At 37.8% G+C, this 18,902-nt stretch overlaps 1 protein-coding gene across 1 annotated transcript; it reads left to right on the top strand.

Moving 5' to 3' along the window:
* The first annotated feature begins 225 nt into the window (after positions 1–225).
* Positions 226–15,478, top strand: LRIT3 (leucine rich repeat, Ig-like and transmembrane domains 3). Its single transcript, XM_027677171.1, has 4 exons — positions 226–341; positions 1,403–1,881; positions 9,955–10,260; positions 11,299–15,478. Exons 1-4 carry the CDS (start codon positions 226–228, stop codon positions 12,363–12,365), a joined length of 1,968 nt encoding a protein of 655 aa, XP_027532972.1. The 3' UTR covers positions 12,366–15,478.
* Positions 15,479–18,902: the final 3,424 nt, after the last annotated feature.

Here is an 18,902-nt window from a genome sequence, read left to right as displayed (position 1 = left end):
TGTGATTTGAAGCAGCGTGGGTTCTGACAGAGTAAAGAATGATTTGGTTTTACTGATCCCATTCAGGATACATTTGAAGGTTAAGCAACTACAGATCTCGGCTAATCTGTTGTAATCTGCTGTTACTAAATGGATGTCTACATGCACGTTCGTAGCACACTGCACATGAGTGCCTAGGAATAAAGTTTTCAATTTTTTTCATGTCAGTTCTGCTGGGAGGAAGGCATGTATCTGTTTATTTACTTCTACCTCCTAATGAGCTTTTTTGAAGAAGTTCTTGGGTTTTGTCCTTCACAATGCACTTGCGTTTACCATGGCAGAAGTGATGGCACTGGAACAAGGTATATATTTTATTATCTGTTATATAGGGCAATTTATAAGAAAAAGGGTTAAAGAAATTGGAGATAACATTCTCATACATTGCCAAGTAATTCTAGAATAGTTGAAAAAAACACATATTTTACACTGATGTTCTATGGCTAGCAGCATTCCTGAATAGGAGCAGATGGTGATTATGGCTTTGTACTTGGCAAATAGCTACTCTAAATCTTCGTTTTTTGCAGAAGGCAATTTCTTTCTGCTCCATGATTTTCCTAGTGTTGTAATGTCCCTTCCATTTCTAAAACTACTTAACTACTGTAAGGTGGTTCTGATTTAAATAAAATACAGCAGTTTGTTATTTTTTTCAATCTGGAGTAAATAATGTAATTTTTGATAATAAGGAGGTTAATTTGAAATGTGGTGACCTGGTATTATCATGTCAATTTTAGGAGGTACTCTTTGTCATTGCTACTTACTGTCACAGCCTATCTGTTGTAAAGCTGCATGAGGAAAAAGTAAACTAGAGGAAGAATCTAGAGAAAAGGGGGAGAAAATTAAGACTTACTGAGGGCAGAGGAATCTTTGAGCTCATATGTGCAAACAATATACCTGAAAGAAATGAAAATATACTGATATCTGAAAATATCATATCTTTATCATACAGAAAAATTAGATTGGTAATCCTATATTCTGAATTTTAGTAAATTAGATGGCATGCAGTTCCCACCTGAGATACATGCATGCATTATTCCATATACAATGGCTTCTGTTTTTCAGTTGTCAATAGAGCGAGGGATGCACAGAGGATGGTGCTTACATGCTTTAGAATAAAGCAAATCTAGATTTCATGTGAAAGAAGGATCTTTTCTGTTTTGTATTCTCTTTCTCTTTAGAGACTCCATGTTTGTGGAGTTTATTCAGCTTTTAAATGCAGAGGATTGTCCTTTATTTCCGTGCTCTTTATTCTGGTACTAGTGTTGCAGAAAGTAATCGCATTTGCATTTAACTCTGAAATTCAAATTTCTGATAAATAAATGCCAATATCTCTCTCCTTTTCCTTTTTTTTTTTCCCTGGTCCTAGGTCTGTACTCTGTAATGATCCTGACATGTATGAAATCCCTGTGAATGTTCCTGTGGATACTGTAAAACTTCGAATAGAGAAAACTGTCATACGAAGGATTCCAACTGAAGCCTTTTACTACCTAGTAGATCTCAAATACCTATGGGTAACTTACAACTGTGTAGCCAACATTGATATCAGCAGCTTTTATAACTTGAAACTACTGCATGAGTTACGGCTGGATGGTAATCTGCTCTCGACTTTCCCTTGGGAATCACTGGCAGAGATGCCCAACTTACGGACTCTTGATTTACACAACAATAAAATGACCAGCATTCCCGCTGATGCTGGCCGGTACCTGAGAAACCTCACCTACCTGGACATATCCAGCAACAAGCTAACCACCTTGCCATCAGACCTGATGGACATCTGGCCCCCCTTCTCAGGAACTGTCCTGTCCAAGAACACAGACATTCTGGTGACACAGAGAGTCATTTTGGGTATGTTAAACAGCCTCTCTTATTCCTTATTAAAATGTACCTAAACGTTAAATTGCAAGGGAGAGCAGATGGGGGACCAGCCTGGGATTCAGGACAGTGGGTTTTATCCAGGTCAGTCTTCTGGTTTGCTGTGTGATTATTTATTTATTTATTGTTGGTGACAGAAAACCATAAAACTAAGATAATGACCTCCATGTATGTTGATATCTCACGATTATAAAACTTGAGAGAATCCAGTCTACTTGAATACAGGCCATATGGAGTATTCAGTCACCATATAAATGCAGGACTTACACAGTGTTTCTGGTGACATTTCTGTCATCTCTGTATGTGTTCTCACCTGCGAGCATGTTCATTTGCGGCTGTTCTTTCCCAATGGCTCACAAGCCAAGCAAGTAGCTAGGAGCTGATGCTCATATAAAGCTTGTCCTGTGACACAATGCTGCAGACAGTGTTGGTGGCTCAAAAAAGGGCAACTCTGCTCTCTCCAGGAGCCCTGTTGACCTTGCATTGTTTTAAAGGTAACTGATTATCCTGAAGTTTTTCCCAGTTTACATATTGAATATGAGAGAGAGTAGGAAACTGATCCCTACAACTTCAAGGTACTTTTTAGAATTTTTAAGGCAAGTATATAAGAATGATTTGGTCACACTCTGACTTTTTTAATAATTTTATCCATCTCTCTATAATACAATTATATCAGTTCTATCAGTGGCTTTGTGCTGTATGTTACACTTTCTCTCCACTTCTTAATCTTGCAGGTACTCCCTTTCTCTTCTGCAGTCTCAGAATTTAGCTGGAACAGTTCTATCAACAGTGTTCTTTTCTGTCACTGTTTACATATAAGTGCTTGTTTTGACTTTTCTTTGTTGTGTAGCAAGTGGAAGGGAGGAAAACCAGCTGGCTGTCTCTACTGCAGTAGTTCTATAAGCACTGGTAAAGATCAGCTCTGTGTTGTACTGCCTAGTATTTCCAATTTCTTGATCGAAAGCCCCACTATTCACTGTTCATTTTTTCAGCTGTTTTGTTTCACAGCAGAAGCTGCAGTTTGAAACTCTCATTTAAATGAGATTTTATATGTGACTTAATAGATGCAAATAGGCTGAACAACTTCTTCATATGCATGCAAATTGTAGGTTTGCAGCATTAAAGGATCTTTGTTTATTCAGGATTAAAAAAAAAAAAGAGAAAGCTGTAAAAGTAAGTCCATCTCAGTACTCCTTTCCCTGTCCCCACACTGAAGGCTACAGGAGGCAGTAAAGTAAGAGCTGACTGTGCTAGATCTAATCCTGCTCGTGATCTGATGAGGGAGTCCCAGGGGTTAATTGGTTTCCTTGTCTTACAAGGCCCTCACCACTTAAAAAATAAACCAAAAGAAACTAAAAAAAACCCAAAACACCACACCCTCCTAGCATCCCCTTCCCCCTCCCCCCCAAAAAAAGGAAAACCAACAAACCAATGCAAAGAATAAACACCAAAAAATCCTAAAACCACACGCACACTTCTTCCCTTCACCCCTGGTAACCATCTGTGTGCTTCCTTAGTGCAGGCACATTGCCAGCCTCCTCTAGTCCTGGAAAGCCTCTGGTGCTAGCATTGAGTTCTCTAGAGACCTGGGATATGACCTTTGGACCATTTTCTGTTCTGAACTACAAATGGGTTTTAAGACAGATCTCCAGAGGGGCACACACACTGAGTTTAAACAGCACCTTGCTTCTCCTTTATTTTTTAATGGTAGGTGCTAAGGAAGGTGCTGTGCAGCCATTACAGATTTGTATCTGAGAATGCAAAATGGCAGGTAGTACTTATATTGTGTTGTGTTGAATAAATCTACCTTATGTAAGCTGTGAATTAATTAGCCGAATTTTTTTTTGTCATTGACATCATAGCTTTCTGATGAGTATATCCTAGTGAAGACAGACAGTGCTTGCTACATAATAAACTGTGTAGTGAGTAAGACAGTCCCTTTCTTCTGGAGATTTGAAAGTGCAAGGCTCTTTATGTCATGGGTTATTTTGACAAATTTACTTAGTCTTCACCGAGTGTTAGTTTTGTTATGTGTATTGCAAGTTGTAGTTACAGCACTCACACTCATTGGCACTGTTGATGGACTGCTACAAAGCAGTTGCTTTTCAGGAATGAATGGTTGATAGAAACTATCAGGCTAGAAAGATCACTGAGGAGTTGAGATGTCTCTGTAATGCTCCAACCATCTCTAAGGAGAAGTTGGCTTGTCTCTGACACTCCTGTCTCTATGGGGCTTGTTGGAGCCTGAGGGAAGAAATGTATCCGGTAGATACTCTCCGCCTCCTCTGAGTTGGAGATAAAGATCACACAGGTATGTGATCAGGAAAGATCCAGCCTGCTAGGATGCAGATTCAGAGGAACTGAGCTCTTCTGCTAAAGTCATAGCTGTTCTTAAAGCCTGTGTCCAGACCACCCCCAGAGCCCCCTGTGGTAACCTCCTCCAGTGCTTATCTATCAGGATAGTGAGAAAGTTTCTCTTAATATCTAACCTCAATCTCCCTTACTACAAACTAAGCTGATTACCTCTTGTCCTACAGGAGATGGACATACAGAAAAACTAATTACCATCTCTCATAGTAATCTTTCATGTTTTCCTTCCCTGTTTGCCATCCTAACTAATCACACAGATTTTTTTTTCACCAGTTTCTAATATAGTTAATATAATGTGAAGGCTTTTTTTGATTGGTGGAGGTTTTTTGTGTTTTTTTTTTTTTTTTTGGAGGAGGAGGTGGGGGGTGTTTCTCATTTTCTACCATAGCTATTGGCTCCCTTTGGACTCCTTTGGGTTTTAAAAAAACATGTCTCCTAAAATGTGATGCCCACAATTGCATGCTTTGATACTCAAGACTGTCCTGTGTACTTCAGCTATTCTCTGTGAGAGCATTCAACCTGACCTATGTACTTACTTGGAATGGTAACTGCAGCCAGAACTCTGCTAGAAGATGGAACCCAGAACAAATAAATACTGTTTTTGTCTAGTCAGGGAAGCAGCAGTCAGATTCTAATTAGTGTAAGCAATTGTGGCTTGAGCTGTCATCTCTCCTGGTTCTGGCAAGATAAGATTGCCACTTGTATTTCATTAACAAGATCAAAGCCAGCAAAGCCCTAAATTCAGATGTTTGTGCATATGTATTTTTTAATACCAGCAGGCAATTTTTTCAGTGTCTTCACTGAGCATCAAGAAGGTTGCAGGTAAGAGAAAGTTCAGGTTCCTCATGTTTTCTTCAAGGACTCTTGGAGGAGCCAAAGACTACTGCCAGGGGACTGACATGTTAGCATCGCCTAATTCCAGTTCATAACCTCTGCACTAAGAGGTTTGGATTTTTTTAATACCTCCCTCTGTATGATGTTCCTCTGTGTGTGCACTATGCTAAATGAAAGTGGGTTAGGGAATGATTCCTGGCCTTATGGCCAAGTGGCCCACTCTGGTTCTCATCCAGTTTAGGGCCGGCTCTCTTTAAAGCTGACTGTCCATTCCACACTTCGTAATACTTAGCCCTTGCTTCTCTGTGGGCTCTACAGGACACTGCAGTGACTCTGAAATGTAATTCTGTGAATCAAGGGTGTTTTTCCTTTGCTCTAACCTGCCTGAAGTAATGTGGGTATTGCATTCAAACCATACAGCTGTGCTCTTGTAATATAAAATAGCAGGGGTATGTTGTATGCCTTATGGAATGATAGAGTGATAGAATAGTTAGGAGGTGCAAAGCCTACTGCACTTACATTGGGTGCAACAACAGGACAGAGACAGACACCCTTGGTGTGGTCTCACCCGTAAGCCTTTCAGGGAGCAATCCTTGGAGTGCAAATTGTCCCTGGACCTACGTCTGGCTTTGTCTTGGAAAACGCCCTTTGGAACAACTCAAAACAAAGCTGTGGAGTGAGCTGACAATTAAGCAGTGCAAATGATCGAGGGAGCAGTGTGTGAGTTCTGACCCTCTCCTGGTTACCTCTGGAGCCATTGCCTAATACTTTGATCCAAATCACAAATGAGTTTCAGCACTGGCTGTTGTACAGAGATTGGCATTTCTGGCATGAATGATGGTAGTAGCATTTTCCGTATTGTGTACTCTGATGAGTCACTGAGAGGAGCAGAGGAATCCAGGATTTGGTAGAGTGGCAGTTAGATGAGATCTTGCCTCTGTTGCATGTAGAGGTGCCAAAAATTTGGAATGCTGCAGGTCCCTCAGGCTCCCAGCTGGGCCATTGGATAGATACTTCTTTTCCTGAATATACTCCCTAGCAATTGCCCTGTGCAGAAAACACTGCAACACAGTGTTGGACGTGGACTTTATTGTTTAGAACCATGGACCAAAATTCGTAGCTTCAGTGGGAAAGAGCCTTGGTTGGGTTGGCCCAAGCTGTGGTGAAAATGTCTGTCATCTCAAAACTTGAATATTTTGCATCTTGCCATTTTGCAACAACTGAAAAGCAGTTACACAAGTTAAAGTCTGAGTCTGGTTACTGATTTACAAAGTAAATTTTGCTCATAGCTATTTCAAATGCTAAAGTCCATATTGACACAGCACGGGGAAAACACTGCTTACTGAGAAGACTACAAAAATGTGCATGGACATATACATGTATTTGCTATTGCACATGCAAGCATACATATAAATGTGTGACGGTAAATATAAAATATGCTAAATCTAGAAAGAGAAAGGTTTTTAGAGCAATTTATATTTAATATTTAATGTTAAAATAACACTGCATTGGTATATTGCAATGCATAAATATTTATCAACGTTAGTTTTGCCTTGGCTAGTATTTCTTTCTCAGATCAACAAGCTGCCTTAAAATTTCCACAAAAGAATTCAGCGTTTATAAAGACTTTCATCAAAAACATGTGCCATTGGAGACTTATTATTTTTATTTTTGCTTCTTAAGTAATTAAGGGGATTCCATCTTATTCCTTTATTAAAGTTCCCTATTCTTTTCCATTTTCTTATTTTTTCCCCTTTTTTAACTTTTTCTTTATTCTTTCACGTGTTTGTTCTCACTTCTACCATCTTGTAAACACAAACTGTTAAATTTCAGAATGCCCCTTGTAGTTTGGAAATTAGGTTTGCATTCACATTTCTGTTCTCTTCAATATCTAACTGAAATATAATCAAATTCAGTGTTTATATTTGCTTCCAACTCACAAGTGCTTTTGTCTTTTCATTTTGGGAATTCACGTGACTTGATGCTTTACAATGGCTGAAAATAATGTGAATGCTGTCAGATATTGGCAAGACACAGGTAAATAGAAGGAATGTGCTGCAGAGGCAAGGAAGGATCTCCTGTAGCTGTATATATTATCTGTATTTATGTAAGTCCTGCTTTTTAGCCAGTTCCACTGGGAAGCACGATGGATGGGGGAGATGAGCTGGCTAACTGATATAACTCTCTCTTTGCACTACACACAGGAGCCTTCTGGGACTACAGCTTTACTCGGAAGTTAAAACCAGGATTTCAGAATGACCTGAGATGGCCAAAGCTGTGTCCCAGACTGGACTAATCAACCATCCAGTCTAAGGACTGTTCATCTTTGCTTCATTGTTCCTTTTATTTTGTCAGTTTCCAATACTTACTTTAACAACTTTGGGTTTTCTTCAGGACACTGCAAGAATAAGAAAGCCATGTTTGTATAAATATTAGGAAAAGTTCCTTCACTGAAAGGATGGTCTGGGGAGTGGTGGAGTCACCAGCCCCAGAGGTATTTAAAAGACATGTAAATATGGCACTTAAAGACATGGTTTAGTGCTGGACTTGACAGTAGTGGGTTAACAGTGTGACTTGATGGTCTTAAAGGTCTTTTCTAACATAAATCATTCCATGATTCTATTTCAATAACAACTTTTGAGTGCTTTGAGTAGGTTAGAAACAGTAATAAACCTCTTCCTTTCCTGCAGTAAAGTTAGTAGGATGCAGAAAGCTGGCAGAAATATTTTCTGTAGTGTTTAATGTAAGGGAGAATCTGCTACCTAGTATGTGGGAGGGGAGCTCTGCTGATGCTGCAGATCTATCCTGATTAATGCTGTGGGCCCAGAGTTCCTGCTCTGCTCCCTGCTTGTAGCACAGCTGACCCCTGCTTCTGTCCTCGAGATAGCACTGGGGCCATGCCAGGAGTTCACAAGCATTTTTCACATGCAGTATTTGCTATGGAGGAACTTCAGCAGTTGAGGCCCCTTGTTTCATGGGAATCCTGCTTTCCCTCTTATACCTTAGGGGAGTTCAGTATTCAAATGCTCATATAGTCTATTTCTAAACAGAGTGAGGAAAATTGACCCCTTATAAGCAAGTGAGAATGAAAAAAAAAAGAATATTACAGTAGTATTTTCTCTAACTACAAAGCTTCCCTAATTGAAAAGATGAACAAAACTAATTATGTGCATGTGCTTGATTGAGCAGAATTTTTATAAGCACAAACAGCTGATATGCTTAGATATGGAAAACATACTTGGATGGTATCTCTTTTCCTCATGAATTTATGTGTGAAGATAATAGGCAAAATTTTTATATTTTGGAGGGGTTTTTTTGTTTGGTTTTTTTTTTTTTTTTTTAGGGAAAGCAGTTCTGATACAGTTTCCTTGACTTCTCCTTCTCTGATCTAGCAAGCAATAAGTAGTGAATAGATGTAAAATCTCTTCTGTCTGGAAGGGGTGAAATTGGATTGTGATGTCAAAGTCACGGAATCTCTTCAGGTCAAGTCTTGTTTTAAAGAGTGGGGATTAATTGAGGTTTACCACAGTTTTAACCAATCACTACCATTGTGCTTAAAATAACCTAATCTTAGTCTGGTGATAAAAGGAAGCAGTAGTTAATTATTCATGTATTCTTCCATCTGTACGTTTTTTCAGAACAAAACAAAGCATTTTTCCATTAGCTGTTTTGATAGTTCTTAACAATACACACTGAACAATAATAGCAGGTGTTTCAGGCTTTTTTTTTTTCTTTTAATATTGGTTTGACTTTTCTGTTGTACTCATCAGTAAATTAAATAGGGAGGGGTTCTTACGTACCATCCCTTGTTTCGGACTGTATTTATTATTAGTACTCAGATGAGAAAGGTATGCCCAAAAGTATAACTCAAATGAGAAAATATTTGAATACATGAATGACATGCTGTGTGGCATTTTACCTGGTGAAGTCACTGTTGCTCTATGAAGGTCAACATAGTGGAGTAATAAATACCAGCTGAGGATTTAGACTGATATTCCTTAGAAATGGGTATTTTCTTTCAACACAGTACGTTCACAAAGATGGAGAAGCCTCTCATTCAAAGACTGGAATCAAGAAGCAAATGTTATGGCCTCTGACAGAAGAGAGAGAGAGTTCTTGTGTACCCTCATAAAAATATTGTAGTCATCAGGGGGTTTTGTGGTCCTTCCTATTTTCTACTCCTCTGTTATTCTTTTTATGAATATACTGCAGAGGCTGTACTAAACTGAAGCCAGACTTCTAACAATATTGTTATATAGTTCAGAGCCAGATAAGAATTTTATTGACCTAAAACTTTAGCTTTTATCCTTTTTTTTCAAGGGACAGAGATGTTGGCATAAGCTCTAAACCCTTAAATCATCATGTTCTCTGCAAGCATTGAGAAAAGGGTCATAGAAGATCAAGATGTAAAAGCCCAAACAAGGACCAAGAGCAGAGGAGAGTGGCAGGAAACAATAGTCCTGAGAAGCTGTCTTTCCAGAAGGCACAGGCAGGTTAAAATGTATTGTCAGTCTTAAGACATCTTTTCAGAGCATTTCTTCCTAGTTAAATAGTAAAGTTAAGCAAAGGTAGTGCTACTACATTACTATGCTCCTGTAAACTTCTGTGAAGAAAAAGTCTAGCTTAATAAACATTCACACTGTTCTTCCTCACCTCTGAAAATACTCCCCCACCAGTCAGCTGAACAAAAAAGACAAACTGAAAGAGAAAAGATTAACTCAGAATAGGTCCACAATTGTCCTTGATTGTACTTTGTGGTAGTCATGCATCACACTGTAATCACAATATCCATATATTGCCTGACAAAACTTTTTTCTTCCCCCTCTTTCCTCCCTGCTTCAGGTTTTCAGGACAACCCATGGTTCTGTGACTGCCGCATTTCAAAGCTGATTGAATTTTCCAAAATTGTGGACAGCTCAGTTGTGCTTCTTGATCCATTGATTTCGTGTAGTGGACCTGAGAGCCTGGCAGGAATCTTGTTCCAGAGAGCTGAGTTAGAGCAGTGTCTTAAACCATCTGTGATGACATCAGCAACAAAAATCACTTCCCCTCTGGGAAGCAACGTTCTGCTGCGCTGTGATGCGACTGGGTACCCAACACCACAGCTTACCTGGACTAGGTCAGACAATATACCAGTGAACTATACAGGTACAATTGCTCTTTTATAGGAAATGGGAGAGCCAAACATTTTTGGGTTGCTTGTGGCTTGAGATCATTGTAATGAGTAACAATGGACCTTGCATTACATCAAGTTGGCAATTGTATCTGTGCAACAGCTGTTATGAATTTCTTTGTCTAGTTCTTGGTCTTAACAGGTCTATCAGGCTGTTTTGATTCTGGATGTGGTGTATAATAAGAACAATGTGTATGGAAGGGAGAAATGCATGAAGCAGGGGAAGGATAAAGGAAAATGGAGATTGGGTTAGTTGGGCCCTAACTCAGAAGCTGAAAAGCAGAAAGGAGAATTTGTTGCTGGAATTTCTGTTTTGTTTCAAAATGTTCTTGTTAAAAAATCCATAACTAAGCCACTTAAATCTCAGCTTTGTAAACACAGGATTTTCCAAATTCATGTTTTCTACAGTATCCGCAAGTTTTGCAAGGCTGTCATTGTCTGATATCATTCTAGCTGCTGTGACAGATATTTATGTAGTAACTTTAATGTAAAAAATTTTTCTTGCTAATGCCAAGTTGTTAGCAGTTATCATAGGTCTGAAGAAGGTAATAGTCCAGAGTACTGAAATATCTTAAGACAAAGGTAATTTCCAATAGTGTTCTAAATGGCCAGTATGGTCAGTGTCACTTGAGGTCAGTGAGACGTATTTAAGAGTCAATAGCAGCTTTAAGACATTTGATTTTGCTTTATGTAGTTGTGTTTTACTTAGTGAAACTGCAAATTATGTTGTAATTACTCCAAACATTCATTTTCATTTTGACCCAAGGTGATCACTTTTATTTAATAATATAATATGACCGGGAATTCCATAGTTTGTGTTGGGAGTTTGGTTTGGTTTTGGGCTTTTTGTTGTTGGTGCTGGGTTTTTTTTGTTTAGTTGTGTTTTGTTTTTATAAGTTTAATATATGTGATTCCTTTTGGCAGAAATAACTTAGGGGATGAAGTAATCTAATAAGGTTTACTTTCACTTTAGTTCCCATTCATAATGTTTTACTCTTTGCATTTTCCTGTAGTAATTCAAGAAACTCCTGGAGAGGGTGTCAGATGGTCCATAATAAGCTTGACAGGAATTTCATACAAGGATGCAGGAGAATACAGATGTAAAGCCAAGAACTTGGCAGGAATGTCAGAAGCTGCTGTTACTGTCACAGTGGTTGGTGTAGTTACTACAACTGTGTCACCACAGAAGTATGGAAGGAAGCAAGAGACTGAGAGACAAAATACAACTCAAGAGGAATCCAAGCAGGAACCCGAGATGACAACCACACCCCTTGCCACTACACCGAGCACGACCACAGCACTGGTTAGCACTGAAAGATCAACGAGCGTCACGTTTGCTGACAAGAAGCAACCCAGGCCCATGTTTGATGGAAAGAAAAATTCAAAGGCCATGACAAATGGAAACAAAAAGCAGACTGGGGAGATAAGCAAGAAAGGTGAGGACACTCCACTGAATACAGAAGGAATGCCTGAGCAAAACATCACTGTGAAGAATCTAAGAGTGATCAGTGAAACTGATGAAAGAGTGACCTTAACTTGGAAAACTGTCAATGCCACAAGCAACTCTGCAGTGACTGTGTTATATTCCAAATATGGTGAGAAAGATATGTTGCCTCTGAGCATTGATTCTAACAAAAACAGAGTCACGATTGATGGTTTGCAACCTAGTACTCAATATATGGCATGTGTCTCACCCAAAGGCATGCCACCTACAAAAGAACAGTGTGTTATTTTCTCCACTGATGGGTTAAATGATGAAAGCAGTTCTGAGTTTTCGATTCTGATAGTGGCCAGCAGTGCAGCATGCGTGGTTGTTTTACCTGTGATATTTTTTTTACTCTACAAAGTTTTAAAACTTCATAGGAAACCAAAAAGTGCGAAGGAAGCTGACCTTGCAAAAGAAACATATGTGAAATTTGAAACACTCTCTCTGAAACCTCGAACAGTGAGTGCAGGAGAGCAGCTCTGGGCACGGAGGTACACTGATGAGTCGGAAAGACTTCTCCTTTGCTCTAGGTCAAGCATGGATTCTCAAATGACCTTCAAAAGTGAGGGCTCTAGGTCAGAGTATCTGTGTTGAACATGGGTGAGGGTGGAAATGGAATAAACAATAGGTAAAATGATTCCAAAATGATGATACTGCATCTGGAAGCAGGTTGATGCTAAGTCGTGGTCAGAATATATTATCTGATATAATACAGTCTACTGGATGTGTAGGGTGGTGGGTAGGAGGGAGAATAGAAGAAAAATACTACCTGTTTATTTGCTTTTTAATGTTTGTGACTTTGGATGTGAAGGCATGGTGTTCTTCAAAAGATAAATACAACTTTGAAATGGTTTCCTGGTTAAAAATATTCTATTCCTTGTTTTTATTAAAATATTCTGTTTTCTCTTCTCTCATTTTACTATATGATGTCCCAATTGCGTGTATCAAACACTAAATCACAATCTTCATGAAAGTGATGTACTTAAAAATAGAAGGAAAATAATTTAAACTACTTCTATTGTGGTGAAAACTTTATTTGAAAATACAAGTTTTTTCTGACATCAGCTTGTGCTTTGAGATGTCGTACAGCTCTGCTTGTACAGTATCTTGGATTGAAAGTGTTCTCAGGTCAGTGAAGAGTGAAGCTACGTAGCCACAGTGTATGGGCTCTTGAGAGGTACAATACACATCATGTTGTCATTTTGCAGATGCTGTTGCAAAGGGCAAAGACACTTTAGTATTCTGAAGCTCAGGTAAGATATTGTGAGTAACTCTGAGAGAGACACTAGATAATCATGTTATTTTACATCAAATGATCTTTTTGCAAAATCTCAGCCTTAGAATTTTCTTGGATACATCTGTCTATATACCTCAATTTCAGAAATCTGTACAGAAAATTTTGTAGTACTGTGTAATGCCACACGCACTCTTGTAGGACTATATATTACACAGATATTGCACAATATTATGTACTATGCTTCAGTAATATAATACATTTTGAGATACAGTTAAGAGGAGGTTTTGTCCCCAGGTCATGCTGGGTGTGAGGTTCAATGAGCACAGTGAAAGTTAATTGTGAGCGTGCTTCCTAATGTTTAAAAAATCAGGAATTAACAGTAATAATGAATTCAGAGTTGCCTATTAATGATAACAATGAATTGTCTATTCTGAGGCTGCTTTTTTGATGCCTGAAGTAAGTAACAGAACTTTTATTGTTTTAGATTCAGATATTATGGTTAGAAGTATGTATGAATTGTGAACCACAGTTTTTCCTAAAAATTACAACTGTGTTGTTTTCTTGGACCTTTCTATGCCTAGAGGAACTGCTTGTTTTGCTAGGAAATAGGGAATTGTCATTTTCCAGAGGGAGAAATATTACTCAAAGGTACAAACCAAAGCTTGGTTTGTCAACTTCAAAACAGTGGCATTTTTCAATGTCACTAGTGTAGGATTAAATTTTGCCTGCTGGAATGCTGATGAGCTTATTTTGTAAGGCATAGATTAGTGAGAGGAAAACACTTTGTCAAAAAGCGTCCAACATAAAATCATGGTAGGAAATGAACACACTGAAAAACCTCCATAGTATCTACACAATGGTGTTCAATGACCAGGACTAGCAGAATGAGTATTTGAGACTTTGGGAGCTGTAGTAAGGAAGCAGATGAGATGTTCAAAAGCGCAAAATTAGCTTACCTGCTTAGAATTCACCTTGGTGTTCCTTTCTGTGGTACTAGTATGTGTGATTTAAAATCAGTCTTTCTCTATTTTCAATGGATAATTTTGACTGCAGTGAAAATGGTTTTAGTCTTCTAAGTGGAACATTTTACTTTGGCTTTTTTTTTTTTAATTTAGGATTTTTTTTAGGGAAAGCAGATTCTTTTTGTGTCAAAATCAAGGTTCATCTGACAAGCAGTTAATGATAAACTGAGATTTTAACAGGACCTAAAGTGTTTAAATATTTGCCTTCTCTCTTCCTTATAGCTAATATAGCTGGTAGTTGTTGAAGATGTTTCCAATTAAAAACACCATGTTTGTCATTAAGGAGAGCAATTGTATTAACATTTATTTTTTAATTCCTGGAGAATATTTGATTTCAGGTTTCAAAGCTCTTCAAGAAACCTGAATCTAGTTCTGGAGTTCAAAAGTGCTATTCACCTGACTTGTAGTGATACATCAATATATAGAACTGAGGTGATGTGCAGTTTGTTTGAGAGAGCTCACTTGTGAATGTAAACCTTTTGGTTTGACTAATCCTGGTGGAATTAGCATGTCCTGAAGTTAGAAATTAATCATGGGCAATCAGCGTATCAAAGATGGAGTTTATTATAAAGGGCATGTTCTTTGAAGAAAAATACATGAGATACATGTTTTTTCCACAGTTCTTGAGACAAGAGAGTTACATAACCCATATGCTTCTGTACCTCATGTCAAAACAGCAAATTTGCTGAGGATTTTTGGCAGGAATTTGATACAAAGGCCAAATCACACAATAAAGGCATGTGCACTGCATTACCCAGGATTGGTTTAACTAAAGAGCTGAAGAAATACTTTTACTAACAGATGCAATTTTTTATATTGTCAATTGTTAATGATGTGAGATAGATTTTGTCACTCAATAATTTGTATAATATCTTCTGAAATGCAATACTGAATCAATCATCACTATGAATAATGATAAATATAATCTATGTTTGCCTGGTAGGAGAACTTGTAGAGGATTTAATTAATGTTTATGTATCGCCTTTCATATATTTTGCACTTTGTTAGCTCAGTTCATCCTGCTTTTCACCAAAAAGGTTAGACCTCTTTTTATACATTACCTACAATGGGTGTGTCAAAATTGGATGGCAAATAAAATAACTGAGTAATGTGAGGTGAATTCTAAATGGAGCTCACTTTTACTTAGAGCTTTAGTGGGCCTTAGTACTTAGCATACTTATCCATAATCTTGGCTTCAATGTGCACTTACTAAGCCAAACTTAAGGCATCCATGCATCTATTTTAGTCCTTGCCATTGCTCACAGTGGATTTTGTATTCCTTGCACTATCATCAGATTCTCATACTTTTCTCAGACAGGAAATTAAGAGAGAAAACTCATGTATACCATGAAAATGTCTGTAATAGCAAAATCATTCAGACTTGGACTATATCTAAGAGGCTAAACAAAGGCCATTTTAAACTCATTACCTTTTCAAAGAAGTAATTAAAATAGAAACTGTTTTGATGTGAAAATAAAAAATTGTTTTTATACAAGGCACTGTGTTTCCCTGACCCTTTTGTCTTTGTTTATAGCTTTAGAAAATATGTGATGAGTGTAGCTATGGGGACAAGAAGAGATTTGAAAAGAAATGAGAATACAAAGACAAGGCTGAGAAACAACAGAAGGGTAATATCCTAGAGAATGCTGTGACTGTGTGCCACAAAGTCTTTTGCTTGCAATTCTGCTGTGTACATGGCGAGGGTGCTGGGGCACCCGCAGACAGGTAGCTATAAAAGGATGGATGAAGATACTGCCAGCTTATTGCAATGATTGGAGCTCTACATGTGTCCAATTTCAACAAGGTGGGGGTGCAGCTATAAAATTGGAGTGTGGAACAAAGGCACCAGGGGAATTTGAAAAATGTACTTGAAGCTGTTCTTAAAGTCTGCCTGTGTCCCAGTGAAAGCTGTGAAAGCTTTTTGGAGGACATTGTCTTTAAACTGAAAAAAGGGAAGCAAGTAGCTTATGAAGGTATTGCAAGAAAGAGAGGGGCATGCATCAGCAACAATTCTGGCTAGGCTGTGAAACTTAGATGTAATATACTATCATCCATTGTGATCTATGATTTTCTTTTAAAAATAACCAATTTTTTAGATTTGTGGCTAGGAGGTAGACCAATCTGAATTTCTTTCATGGTCCCAGATAAGATTTCAAAATTAACCTTTTTTAAATTATTTTACTGGGTGTAGACTGGAAGCATGCTGACCTGGATGCCTTCTCTCACAGAATTCATTGCATTGTTCTAGGTGTAGAAAGCCATAGAAGCTTCAGGTTAGCACTGTCACTTCCTTTTGTTGAATATGAGAAATTTTCAGTAGAATAGATGCTTTCTCTTTTCTTTACAAATCACTGAAATTTTTTTCCTCTGAATTTCAAAGGGTCAAAGTTCCCTTCAGAGTGGAGGCATGATTATTGTGTCATTTTTATATATCTGAAAGACTCTTTTGCTAAACAGTGGGAAAATCAAGCTGAAATATCAGTCTGAATTATCCTATAGCAAGGAGAGTTTGTTTTTTTTTACAAAGCTGTATTAATAATCAGTATTCAAGATAGTATTCTTTTCAGTCGAAAAACCAGAAAGCAACTATGAACAAAAGGATATAATATTTCCCAATATAGAAGTAAAAAATCTGCACTTTTCCCAATTCTATTTTTTATGAAGTAACATCCTAATCTTGTGTTTGGAAAGAATGTGGAATTGCTCAAATTATTGCAGCAAGTTCAGTAGCACCTGTCAGGTATATATTTTAAGTATATTGTTCTAACTTCAGGTCTGGTATTTTTGAAAGACACTTGGTTGGGTTAAGAGTATTACGAAAGGCTGACTGTACAAACAACTATAACCAACCTCTCATACTAGTGGAATACCAGTTTACCGATGATGTGTGAATATCTACATTTTTCAGAAGATGCTCTGACAAGAAAATACTTTATTCTAAAACATGATGAGCAATCAAATATTCGGCACATCTTTTTTAAGGAGGTGTCAAAGGAATTCAGTCATGGTGTAGGTTTGCCTTTTTTTAAATTATGTTCTTTTATGGCGGTGACTCAGGTGACTGAGAGACGACTTGGTGGAATGCTTATGCCTAGAAAAGCATGTTGTTGAAATGTGTTGTCTTACTCTCTTTTAATACAGGAGAAAGGAGCTTTATATGTGTGTGTATGTGTATTGAGGGCAGGAATAGAATATTCCAGGGTTGTTGCCTCAGACAGAATTCAAGCAGTTTCTTCTAAGTCTTTCGGTATGGACAGCTGGTACTTGAGAATGCTACTGGACTTGATGGAAAGTAAGAACAATCCAAAATGACAATTACTAGTAGACTCAATGGAACTATAATTTGTTGCTTGCTCAGTCAAGTAAACAAATGCTCTGTTGATATGTTTTTAGTCTTTTCATTCATTTAGACACACAGTTGTAGGAAACCTTTGGCATCCTCAAACAAATTTTCTAATACTTCAAAAAGTAAATTTATAAACAAATCTCCAGATCATGTTCATGTTTTACTCTTTCTCACTTATTCTTTCCAGTTCAACATTGTTTTGGAAAAGAGGAACAATATATATAGTCTGCTTTGTATTATTTTCCAATCTCTAAAACAATGACACCCTTGTCAAAGGAAAAGGAAATTAAATCCAATACTTTTAAGAACCCTTTTCTCTAAGAACCTGATTTAATTAATGATGCTGAAATTTAATGCCATGGGCTGGTCAAATGGACTTCTGAGTCATATGTCTTGAATTTTATCCTGCTAATATTTTGCCAAATGTTCGAGCCTCCAAAAATAACTTGTACCATCTATATTTTTTGTTTCATAGCCCAGTCCTTTGCGTTTAAGAGCAGCCATTGATGTAGAGCATGGCAAACTAAATCCACAATAATATTACTTTTGATATTACTTTTCTCTTTTCTTTGTATTTTAAATTTATCCTTATTTGACTTCAGTGTTAAACTAAACTTGCGGTGTACTGCTAGCTTCAGATTGCACATGAATGGCATTATCCGTGGATATTTTTCCAGAGCATGCTCTCAGATCTTGAGTGACCTGTCCTGGTTTCCCACTGATTGTTTTAAAAAAGAATACTGCTTGGTGTCTCTTGTTCTCTACCATAGAAGTGACATGGTGGAGTGATTTCCTTCTTGGTGAAGCAGGAATGTGAAAACAGGAATCATAACACTCTTGCTTGTTCTGAGCATCATGCTTCATAGCTGAGGATCAGAGAAAATAATATTCTGAATTTAATTGGCCATGCTCTATAGCTAGCTGCTTGCCATACTCTTATGTTGTCCTTTTTCTCCCTCTGTGATTTAACTTCCACATGAACTGAAGCACTGCACCTTGCAATTGTGGTGTTTGCCATTGTCTCTGGATTGCATCAATATCCCCAAAGCACTCAATTCTTGGAGTTCTATGTCAATCATTCTGAGTTCAGCCAAAAATCTGAGCATAGCATTTTTCAGTAGAAGATTGTGCAAAATTACTTCTCAACATTAGGAGGGGAACTCTCTAAAATGGCGGAGGCATATTTTCATGCACAAAAGTGCTGCTTATTTGTTCCTTAGCTTACTTGAGCATTCTTTACTCTTTGACAGAGGAGCAGACATTCCCTTTGGATCGGGTAATCAGGAGCAGAAACAATCCAAACAACGTTTTTCTCAAGCCAGAAAAATAACGGTCTTTGTTCTGATCAGACACAACGATTGAATAGACATTATGTCCAGTAGCTATATGAACTATTTCTTTCAAACTGTAACAGAGACTTCATGAGGAGAGGTAACTTATAAAGTCCCTTGTTTATTGATAGAAATTTTTCTCATGTCTTTGTCAATGACTTAACTCTAGAGATTGCCTGAATGTGAATTGATATA

This window comes from Neopelma chrysocephalum, unplaced genomic scaffold (assembly GCF_003984885.1).
Source record: "Neopelma chrysocephalum unplaced genomic scaffold, ASM398488v2 Primary Assembly neopelma1_42b, whole genome shotgun sequence".
NCBI classification, from domain to species: domain Eukaryota; kingdom Metazoa; phylum Chordata; class Aves; order Passeriformes; family Pipridae; genus Neopelma; species Neopelma chrysocephalum.
The sequence above is the reverse complement of the archived record's forward strand: the minus strand, read 5'-3'. Positions and strand labels throughout refer to the sequence as shown.

Bases quoted from the DNA above. Each gene is read 5' to 3' on its own strand.
- LRIT3 (XM_027677171.1), top strand. From the start codon at position 226: ATGTATCTGTTTATTTACTTCTACCTCCTAATGAGCTTTTTTGAAGAA. The intron at 1,882-9,954 runs GTATGTTAAACA...TCCCTGCTTCAG, and splicing joins GACACAGAGAGTCATTTTGG to GTTTTCAGGACAACCCATGG. The intron at 10,261-11,298 runs GTACAATTGCTC...ATTTTCCTGTAG, and splicing joins TATACCAGTGAACTATACAG to TAATTCAAGAAACTCCTGGA.